The sequence below is a fragment of the Labeo rohita genome, chromosome 6 (assembly GCF_022985175.1).
Source record: "Labeo rohita strain BAU-BD-2019 chromosome 6, IGBB_LRoh.1.0, whole genome shotgun sequence".
Lineage (NCBI taxonomy): Eukaryota > Metazoa > Chordata > Actinopteri > Cypriniformes > Cyprinidae > Labeo > Labeo rohita.
Window position 1 is genome coordinate 12,054,740 of NC_066874.1, and position 12,031 is coordinate 12,066,770.

At 38.4% G+C, this 12,031-nt stretch overlaps 1 protein-coding gene across 1 annotated transcript; it reads left to right on the forward strand.

Annotated features, from left to right (window-relative positions):
• Positions 1-487: 487 nt before the first annotated feature.
• ddx17 (DEAD-box helicase 17) lies at positions 488-11,827 on the forward strand. Its single transcript, XM_051111686.1, is given in 14 exon segments — positions 488-858; positions 1,056-1,212; positions 1,365-1,461; positions 2,068-2,201; positions 2,306-2,371; positions 2,545-2,686; positions 3,481-3,641; positions 4,194-4,366; positions 4,515-4,625; positions 4,700-4,761; positions 4,848-4,907; positions 10,149-10,382; positions 10,565-10,842; positions 10,844-11,827. Coding segments are annotated over 14 exon segments (2,001 nt in total). The 5' UTR covers positions 488-802; the 3' UTR covers positions 11,114-11,827.
• The last annotated feature ends 204 nt before the right edge of the window (positions 11,828-12,031 follow it).

Sequence of the window (12,031 nt, forward strand, 5' to 3'; positions counted from 1 at the left end):
TTATTATAATTTCATTAAACCAAACTGATGCGTCTATTCGATTAATCTAATACAGTCTAAATATTTTTGCCTCTTTGTAACACATGAGTGCAGGAACGTTGTACTTGTTTGGGACACATGAACGGAACGTCGCTCTCACATGGTAACTGTTACTTTTCTCCGCGCGGTTGACTTTTGACCAATAACAATCGTTTGTGGTTAAAGGATAAGAGCGATAATAGCACAGTCTTATCTTTTGCTGTGACTGCTATAAAACGGTTTTGCCATTATTATATATGCATTTAAAAGACAACGTCGAATGCACAGATTCGTCCAGTCATCCACTGCGCAATTAGATTAACAGATACTCATTGAGAGATTACGTTAGGTTCATCATTGTTTTAGTTCAACCTCCGGTTTTACGACCTCAAGCGAATTCATCACCACACTACGCTGTTTTCGTTGTGTTGCTTCTGTACTCTGTATAGAGCCCTACGTACAAAATGCTACGACATTAAGCGGGGCGGGCCCAATTGCCTAGTTGTGGACGACATTTTACTAAACCGAGAACGCACGAAGATGTTGATTTTCTAACCCAAACCTGGCGTATTTTTTGTAGTTTGTAAAAGTCATGCTGTAAGGATTTGCATGCAGAATCTGCGCCACAATTTTGTCTAAAACACCCTCATTAAACATATTACATCTTTACCGATTTTAGAAATACACTTTTCCACAAACCAGGTAGGACCAGCGTTACTCCTTTCGTTCTGGAGGAAACAGTAGTTATTTTGCCGGAGTTTTACTTTACACCAAGGTAAAGGAGATGCGAGGAAGTTCCTCATATGGAGACCGAGACAGAGATCGAGGACGAGACAGAGGGTGGGCATTTTTATTTAATTAATGTTTGTTTGTTTTTGTGTATTAAAACACTTATTATAATTATCAGTTTTTATGGAGATATTATGCAATTAATTATTTGGTCCCAGTAACATATTTAGCTACTTATCCACACACGTCTAGTAAACAATGTTTATCACTGGCAAGATTCAAAGTTAAGAACCATGAATCTTTCACAGGCCTCGCTTTGGTTCCAGTCGAGTTGCTCCACCTCCACCCAAGAAGTTTGGGAATCCAGGAGATCGTCTGAGGAAGAAGAAATGGGACCTGGACCAGCTGCCCAAGTTTGAGAAGAACTTCTACAGTGAACACCCAGAGGTTCATCACATGAGTCAGGTAATAAATAACCTAATTATATGTTAAAAAATAAATACTAACAATAATGGTATTAACTTTATTTTGGTTAATCATTTTAGTCAATTTTTCTGTTATGCCATTTTGTTTTTATTTTTTGCCTTGATTTTTATATATACTTTTATATTCAATAGTATGATGTAGAAGAATATCGGCGGAAAAAAGAGATCACTGTCAGAGGATCCGGCTGTCCAAAGCCTGTCACCAACTTCCATCAAGCTCAGTTCCCTCGTGAGTTTAATTCGCATGTGAATTACACTAAACACACCAGGTTTTTTCTCTTCAGGGAGTGTGTTGAAAGTTTTTTATTTTCCTGGTAATGAAAACACACTTATTAATAAAATGTCTTCTTCTCGTAGTATTTTCTACCAGTACAGCTAATTTTTAAACACTTCACTGATGTCCAGTTTTATGTTTTTATCTTTTGGAATTATTATAAAAGATAGGAATGAAAATTAGTCAGGGAAAAGGTGGTTACTCCAATCTTCTTTAATGTACAGATTAATTCCTTCTTATCTTGACCATATTTCAACTGTACAAATAGAAATTCAGCACCCAGCATAATCTAATAAAGATTTGCATTTAGGTTGCATTTACGCTGCATTTGGTCAAAACTATGCCTATATATTATTTCCTGAACTACAACTACTGTGCTTTTTTGACAGTTTTCCTTATTACTTCTACTGCTTTGTTCTCACAACTAGTTTAGTTTAGAGCTTTATTACCGCTTTATAGAGCTGTCATAGGCCAAAGTTGATGTTAAAAACATTTCTAAGAAATAATCTGGTCTTGCAGAGCAGTGACTGCATATAAGATATATTTCTGTGTTTGTTTAAGAATATGTGATGGACGTGCTGCTGCAGCAGAACTTTAAGGAGCCCACTGCTATCCAGGCTCAAGGTTTTCCTTTGGCTCTCAGTGGCAGGGACATGGTGGGCATCGCTCAGACCGGCTCTGGAAAAACACTGGCTGTAAGAGACCCACATCTACAACCTACAGCCATAGAAAATGCACATACTTGGGAATTGTCCATCCCAAGTAATCTTATGTTTACTCATTTTAATATCCTCAACAGTATCTGTTGCCTGCCATAGTGCATATTAACCATCAGCCCTACCTGGAGAGAGGGGATGGGCCCATTGTAAGTTGCCGTACAACTTTTACCTTAATAATTAGGCACTGATTAAGAACCAGAACAATGTACAGTTGCTTTTTGATGTACTGTGGGATCAAAATAAATACATAGTGCTTTGTTAGCATCTGTCAATAGTCTTCAATTATGCCATTTTTTTCCCTGCTCTCTGCTCTGTTTAGTGTCTTGTGTTGGCACCGACGCGTGAATTAGCCCAGCAGGTGCAGCAAGTGGCTTATGACTATGGCAAATCATCTCGGATCAAGAGTACCTGTGTGTATGGTGGAGCCCCTAAGGGTCCACAGATCAGAGATTTAGAAAGAGGTATGGGAAATAACCCACATCTACAACTCATCAAAAAAGTGTTTTTTTTTCTAAAATACAGTAGACCTGTTGTTAATGCATTTTGATATTATCATCCTTTAGGGCTGCATAATAATGGATGAAATTATAATCATGGTTATTTTGCTCAAAATTACAGTCATGATTATTCTGAGAACAGTTTTTTACTTACTGTCAGACTATAAATGTACATAATTAAATCTTTTGCCAGTAAAAATAGCACACAGTTGCCCTGGCCAGTGAGTTGTAGATTTTCAGTCATGTGCTATTTTTATCCTTCTGGAAAATAAGTGCTTAGTCTGCCTTTCCAATTTAATGAATGATATCCCATGAATAATTTACTGGAATGCACTAATATAGACTTAAATATATTACAGTAATATTTAAAGCATCTGTAATGTTGCCTTAGAAAGACTAATCTGAGCTCTTGGGGTTAGTCTTGGTCTGCCTTTCAGTTTTTATGTTTAATGATAGAGGAGTGAGGAGAATAACATCACCTTATTGTACCCTGTTTTAGAATTTTTTATTTTGAAAATTATTGCATTATGAAGCAAAACTTGAAACAAGTTCATTGGCAGTCTCTGATTGTCGACATGTCAATGGAAGTTACTCCCATATGACGTGCAAAGTGTAATGGGATGTAGGGCAAACTAGGATAGAGCTGTGGTTGTCAACCTTCTTTTACAAGTGTAATAGTAACTGTGATTATTTTCTGATTAATTTAGCAGCAATATGTAAGGACTTTTTTTCAATAAACATTGTTTGACTTTCTAAAGGTGTTGAAATCTGCATTGCCACACCTGGCCGACTGATCGATTTCCTGGAGGCAGGAAAAACCAACCTGCGCCGTTGCACCTACCTAGTGCTGGATGAGGCTGATCGCATGTTGGACATGGGATTTGAACCCCAAATTCGCAAAATTGTTGACCAAATTAGAGTAAGTACAGTGTTCACTCGAAAGATGTGTAGTATTTGACAGTACATGGATGTTAACATTACATACACATCCTTCTAGAGTTAATAATTTATTTTATTTAATAATGCACATTAAGAATAGTGTTTTACGGTGTGTTCTTCACACTTGTAGTATTCTTGGTTAGAGAATAATACATTAGGTCCTGGTCTGCTTAGCGTTCACACTAGCATTTTTGACAGTGAACCTAAAGGCGTAGTGATACGTTCACAACCTGATTGGTCTAGTTGAATGACATATTTCGTGACAGAACTTGCCTGAACACCCAATAAAGCTGAACACCCTTAAAGCGGTGCTGCACAGACCGATGACATCAAAGTATCCATTCACCGATCGGTCTGCTCATGCTTACTAATATTTCTTAAATGTATACATTTACGTGAGTGTACTTATATATACATATAAATATACATAGTGCTCACACGTATGTAACACATACTTTTATTTTGGAAGCGATTAATCGATTTTACAGCCCTATCATTTAAGTTTTTTTTTTTCTATTCCTGTTACCTTCAGCCTGACAGACAGACTCTCATGTGGAGTGCTACCTGGCCTAAAGAAGTGCGTCAGCTGGCTGAAGATTTCCTCCATGACTATGTCCAGATCAATATAGGAGCTCTAGAACTGAGCGCAAACCACAACATCCTGCAGATAGTGGATGTCTGCATGGAGAATGAAAAAGACAATAAGTAAGCTGATTTACCAGTCATTTCTTTAATAACGTATTAGATATGACAGTTTTCAGTTATTCAGGTATTATGATTTGTGTTGGTTTACTTTCTTTGTCTGTACAAATCAAGATTAAAACGTTTTAAAGAAATTTTGTTGTGCTTAAAGACTGATTCAGCTTATGGAGGAAATCATGGCTGAAAAGGAGAACAAAACCATCATTTTTGTTGAGACAAAGAAACGTTGTGATGAACTTACTCGAAGGATGCGAAGAGATGGGTAAGACAGATCTTTATCCCTCATATTTTAATAATAATCATATAATGTGCTGATGTAATGTGTGTCATGTCTAGGTGGCCTGCAATGTGTATTCATGGTGACAAAAGCCAACCAGAGAGGGACTGGGTACTATCAGGTAAAGGTTTTAAGCTTCATATTTAATTAAAGAAGGCTTTGAATTTGGTTTGCCTGTTCTCAATGTGTTGCACATTTTATTTCCAGAGTTCCGCAGTGGAAAAGCTCCAATTTTGATTGCTACTGACGTTGCCTCACGGGGTCTGGGTATGTTCTGATCCATTTTCAGAACCATTTCAGATTTTTTTTAGGTTTTTTTTTAAATACAGAAAGGTTTTGTGATAGCCACTAAATAATTCAGACAGTATATGGACAACATGTTGACGACTATAACACTGACACTGATACAGTCAAATATTTGTAGTTTTAGAATGTTAGGTGACATCTCTTTTGTGCCAACAAAGAGACACTGGTTAAGCAAACACAGGGATGCAAACTGCTAATCTTTTTGTTTTGCAAGCAAAATTGGTCACTTGTAGTGCTGTAAGGTTCTACTCCAGTAGCTTTAACCTTACAATCATGAGATCATAAAAACTGATTGAAATGTGTGTTTGAAGCTTATTCTTTCACAATACAAGCATGTCCTCTGATATGTAATTGTCTCATGTTTTTGACCCCTTATGAGTTTGCATCCCTGAAATCAAAGAGTGTCTTCAAATTAATGTTGTATTTATTTGTCACAGACACCTAATGATCACTAAAGTACTATGATAAATAGTACACCCCAACAATATATCAGTAACATATAAATTAAACATGGTCCATGCCTCACTCTGAGGGAACATTGGGGGAATTTAAAACATACCTTTGTGCAGGTAAAGGGGTGTTCTCACTGAAAACTACTTGCAATGGCCAAAATTGACTGTTTCCACCAAAGTAATCTTTTGGTGATGCAACAAGTTGAGTGGAACTTCATAAAAATGAGCTGTGATCCTGGTTAAAAAAAAAATCAGTTGTGATGTGATACAGTTGCGTAGTCAAGTAGATGAATTAGTCAAGTAGGAACACTCACAGAACCACAAAGACTCAGCAACATCCTGTTATTTAATCGCTATCGGTGTGAACACCCCTTTTATTTTTTTATAGCTTCAGCATGATGAACAGAGTGACAACGATACTGTACTTCAAGGCTCAGGTGTACTTAATTTCATGCACAGTTAAGCAAGCAAGCATTCCACTACTGAACTTGCTTTATAATCACTCAAATCACTTGTACATTGGCTGTTGTCTGCGCACAAGTTGCGCATTAAGTCACATAGACTGTCCACATGGTGCAGAATGCGGACAAGTGAAGTGTACTTAGGGCTTATAATTTGTCAAACTTTCGTTAGTTTACTATTTTAAAAGATTTTTTTTTTTCATAATGTGTAGAGAATAGACATTAGGAACAGACGTTTTTAATGCATTGTGATTTCATTTGAAATAGTCACCTGAATTTGCCTTGTTGTTGTTGTTTTGCATTCTCTTGGTTTGGACCTTAATGCTTTCTTTCATTTACAGTTGGAAAAACATCACGTACAGTATGTTTCGTGATCATTTGGTTGGATAATTTTACCTCAGCAACTCTTCTTTCTCTCCTCTCTCCACCCTCTCCTTTTCTCTCTTAGCTTTTCTTCCCAGCCTTCTCTTGTTTTGAGCAATATACACATATATTTATGAATTGTCAGGTTCACATTTAATTATAAAAATAACTCTGGGCTGACGCTGACTGACCGGAGGGCTACTTTGTCAGTTTCCACAACCACAAGCTGTTCCAAACATGTTAAACTTGTGCTGTCTGTTTCTTGTTACTGATGTAAAAACCCTCACGCACGTGGGGCTCACCGGCTCGCTGTTGACCCTAGCACGGATCTAGGGGAGCTGCTATCCTTCCCTCCTCTTCCCTGGGTCCTAATGCCAGTCTCCTTCCTGAACAAATGTGTGCACATGTCCAGTTATTTAGCAAGATGGAAATCAATAGTCATGGTCAGGATACAGTTGGTCAGAATTTTTATAGGATTTTTTTTTTTTTTTTTACATATATTTTGTGAACTTTTTTTTTAATCATTCATATCTTTGTGAGGTCATTGTTAACTCGGATACTAGAAATTGCTATTTTGTTTTGTTTGGGACATGCCAGAGGGTCTTACACTATTATTGTTCTTTTTCCCCTTCAGGATTTTTGACTTCCTAACTGGCAGCCCAGGCATGCTGTGCTAATTTGACACAGTGGCCTCCCTCTACCATGTAACCAGAGCTCTATCAGACACTAGCACAGGTCTTGATATGGATAGACTCCTTCAGCTGCTCCCCTGTCTATCTGTAGTCTTAAGGGCTAGTGGCATCAACTATCTTACATTTCTTTTTGTACCTTAATTTCTGGATTGGCCGTTAAAAAAATCTTAAAGAATACTATGGCCCCTCAGAGCTCTGTTAGATTCCACCAAAATCTGCCCCTAAGATAGATCTGGGGCCGAATGGCCACGGAGTGATTGAGAGAGAGGGAGAGAGAAAGTTAAGTGTGCTGGATACAGTCCGGTCCGGTTTGTGGAGGCCCTGCAACCCAGCGAGAGAGAGAGAACTGGGGCAGAGCCGGTTCTGCTCCCGCCTGGCGTTGCTGGGACAGGGCCGAGGGTGAAGGGGGGGCAGCTCAGCGCGTGAGCCCACATTAACCTCTTCCTCTTGGGCCGCTCCACGGGACCCAGGACTGATCCCAGCCAAGAGTAACCTAACCTAGGGTAAGTACCTGATCATGCCCTAGTCACTGCCCTGTTCATGAGAACTGTTTCCATAGTGTGGCAAATGTCCTTTAAGTATGTTTAAACGTGTGTGGTGAGTGCCATGGTATAATAGATCATTATTGTACTGTATATGACTATATTTAGCAAATTGCATTTTATTTAGATATCTAAAATAGTATTATATTTCATTATCATTTTTAAAAGGAGACTGTTTTCTTTTAGGGTCAATAGCAGTGTTGTTAGAGCCCCGTTTGAACTGTAATGAGAAACAGACTTTTAAGATGTTGTGTGTCCAGAGGAAAAAAAAAGGTTTCACCCTTGTTTAACAAACTCCTGACATTTCTTGTTTAACGAACTCTTAACATATTGTTAATTTATTGATAGTTAATGTAATACTTGAGATTAGATAAGCTGTTTATCTGTGGAATAGGTAAGTAACAAATCCTCAAAGTCTAAAGTTTTGTCATTTATTTTAATCTATAGTGTTTGTCTGCTTAAGGCAGTGTCTCACTAGCTGACTAAAGACAGATTTTTGTCTCTCATGTTAGTATGCTGCTTATTTGGATGATGTGAACAGTCTTTTCCAAACTTTGGAAAGGTTCATGTGAACTTTGGTGTGGTTTGCTGCTGATGAACGTAAGTCCTAAATCGCATGGTTTGTCAAATTGTGTCAAGGATCACCTTAGAAAAAGAACTACTTTGCAGTACATTTGGAGAAACAAAACCAAAGGTTCTAAAACCAAAGTAAAAAAGTAAGGCAAGTGATTCTCCTGTGTAGCCTTTATCAAGCAGCTGGAATAAACAGCTGCAGCTGTTGAGGAAAAAGTTTGGATCAGATTCGAGCAGGACTGTGGCTTGTCAGTTCTTCAAAAGCTCACTGTCATGTCCAAAAGCATCCCCCTCCTTTGCCTGGATGATAATTTTAAACAAGACTAAAGTGGACTTCAAGTCATTAAGTCACAGCAAAGACATGCTCTTAACCACAGAGAGTTTCTAAATTAAAATAAAAAAAAACAGCTAGTGAGACTCTGTCTAAGTTAAGGCAGACCATTTTCTGAATGATTAATATTATAGTGATGCACCAATATTTTAGCAACCAAAAATATTTTTGGAGGCCCAAAATCATCGACCAAAACGGTGACATTTAACTAGCACTTCCTCGATGGCGCAACTTGACTGTAATTGTCTACTGTGTGCACAACATAGATAAGCTACAACATGTACAGGTGAGCTGTGTGGTTGCTAGGGCTAGGTTGAAAATATTGTTTGTTTGTTTGTTTGTTTGTTTGTTTGTTTTTTGGAGTTTTTAATCAATCTTCATTTTGATGAAATTTAAGTTAATGCATCATCAAAACTTTACCGAACTTCATTTGCCTACTATCCAATATTCACAGAAGCTTTGTTACTTTTAATATGAAGCAAGATTTTGTCAAATTTAAAATGAAATTAAAGATTCAAGGCAATTTTAAAATGAAAGTAAATGTGGTGTGACAGATTGCTGTAGCCATACAGATAGTGACAGATAGCCATCTTAGTTCAAGCAGCAGTCCCAGTCCCAGTCATCTCTTCCTGTTTACTACTAGTTATAGCATAGAATAAATGTGACCAACAGGAGTTATGTTAAAGAAACAGCTTACTGAAATGTGTCATGTCTTATGTAATTACTCATTCACTGTTTCAACTAGCTTACAATACTTTTTTTCCCTCAAATTCTGGATTGGCTGTTACAAAGTAACTTACATTTACAGGAAAGCCTTTCAATGTCCTTAGCTCGTTAGAAAAGTACTGACAATGCTCCTGGAAATCTCTAATCCAATTATCGCTGTAGCTGAAAAAAATGTAGACTTTAACTGGGGAAACTTGACAATAAACATACGATTGCTACAATATATGATTTGTCTGTGTTCTTCAAGCAATCTTGGGTATTTTTATAAGAATTAAAGTATATTTATATGGCATTGCTAATCGACATAGCTTTTATAATAAAAATAGTATGATTTCTTCCTCAGTCTGTGATATGAAGCCACGTCTGATTGCAAAAGGTTATTTCAAACACTTGACTATGTTATGAAGTTAATTTAGAGAAAAAGCATGTCAATAAATTATATCTTTGTTGGACAACAAGTTTGTAAACAGGCTCATACACATGCAAAACTGTATCGCACACCTGCTACCTTATCGTTATTGTTGCGGAAAGACTAATTCTTAACGTGGGGAAACATTTTTACCAGTATTTCGCAAAGGATAAGATATTGCCCATCCCTAGTACCATTAAAAACCTAAGAAACCAGACTTATGTGCAATTTGTGTGTTTATATGCAAGTAAGGTTTTATTTGAGTCTTGCTTATTAAAGCAGTTTGCAGTGATTATTGAATATTATTCTTCAGTATTTGGCTAAATGAAAACTTTTGTGTTTTAGTAAGAAAAAACAAATAGTAATTTTGGTGCATCACTATTTATTATACATTTAAGATCTATATATGTTTGACTGCTGATACAGAAATACTCTTTCAAACATTTTAAAGTGTATTCAAGTCACTGGATAACTTTAGAATTGAAAGCCTATTCAGAGCTCTTAAAGAGATGAGATCCCAAACCCGGTTGACTGAATAATACCACAGCTGCTATCGCAGTGAACTAGGCAATGGTCCATTCCTTCTGTCTACCTCACTTTATAACTTATGTTTTTTCTTCCTCCGCAAATTTCTTTGCCTTGGCCCCGTGAAGACGTGGAGGATGTCAAATTTGTCATCAACTATGACTATCCAAACTCTTCAGAGGATTACGTTCATCGCATTGGGCGGACAGCCCGCAGCACCAACAAAGGAACAGCCTATACCTTCTTCACACCTGGGAACCTTCGGCAGGCTCGTGATCTGGTCCGGGTTCTTGAAGAGGCTAGACAGGCCATTAACCCTAAACTACTGCAGCTGGTGGACACAGGCCGCGGGGGAGGTGGAGGTGAGAGTTTTAAAATGAACTATAGTTGGGCACGAATATTTCAGTTTGTATTATGTCCTTTGATTGGAAAAACTACAGTTCCAGGCTAGTCGGACATCTTTTGGAGGTACGTTTTTTTTGTACATTTTCAAAATTTCTTAACACTAGCCTAAGCCCTGGACTTCCACTGTCTACTTCCGTAGGTGGAAGGATGCGTTATCGTGGGAACAACTCAGGCTCAAATAACCCCAACCTGATGTACCAGGATGAATGCGATCGCCGTATGCGCACTGTAACCGGAAGCAACAAGGGCGGCCGCAGCAACAACTTAAGCCGTGATGGAAGGTCAGGTGGGAGCAGCCGTGACGACCGCATGTCCTCTTCTTCTTACAGAGACCGAAGCAGGGATGGACGAAACAACTACAACTCAGGACCCTCCTACAACAGTGGAGGTGGTGACCAATACCAGAGCTGTGGGGGCGGAGGAGGGGGGGCAGTATGGGTCCAGAGGGGCAGGCTCACATCCAGGTGGGGGCGGTGGTGGGGGTGCAGTAGGGCAAGATCAGGCTGGCCCTCCCCAAGGTCTGTTTGGAGCACCTCCACCAGCTCCTCCTCAGCCTGGGCCAGGTCCACAACCACTCATGGCACAGCAGTTCCCTCCTCCACCACAGCCTATCATGGGGTTCATGGGTCCTGGGCCATACCCATTTGCCTCACCACCACCACCCCTTCCTCCCCCTCCTAGAAAGTAGCATTCAGAGGCTTTGGCGTTTTTTCAGTGTTTCTTTTTACTTGTTGTAATAGTAACCTGCCCCTTTTCCAGTCTGAACTTTTGAATATAGCTGTGTAACACATGGTGTGCTTTTTATTTTCCATTGTGTTGTTGTAGAAAAGGATGGCTTTGGATTTAATCAAGCCAGTGGTCCAGGGTCCCGAGTGAAGGGCTTATCATCCATACAATGCTTTTTAGATCTGTGGTTCTCAAATCTGGTCCCCTAAGCGAAACCAGTTAGGAACAATGTTTAGATATCTTGACTTTTTTTGTGTATCTTCCCAAATAAAAGTCTTTTGATTACAGTTGGTCATTACTTAATGATTATTGATGTTTTAAATACTTCAGTGTCATTAGACTGAGACTTACAGAATTATTTATAGATGGATTTTTTTTTTTTTTTTTTCCAGTTTAAAAGCTAACTGCTCTGCATCTAACCGTAGCATATCATTAGCCATAGTATGCTACAGTATACCTTATCCTATACCCAATGCAAATGTTCAGTTTTACCAATGTATGCATTACTATATTGTTTGAGCAGGCATTACAAACAGCTACCTTTTGGGATCCTGAACAGACTCAACAAAACCACCTCTTTGATTGGAAGGGACCTGAAAATAAATATAAATTGTTTTTGTATAATCACTTTGTTTTACAGATTGTAATAAAGTTCAGTCCAGATCACTGCCATTGATGCCTTTGATTACCTCATTATTACTTTATTACCTGTTGATCAAAATTAAAAAAAAAAATAAAAATTAAACGTAGTTCCAAACGTAGGTTCGGGAGGAGCCTAATCCTTCAGTCCTGTCAATCATCGCTACGAGCGTATATACATTAAGCAGTAGTCGCTGCTTAGTCCCAGTGACAATTCTTCCGGCATCCCGCCGCCTCCCCT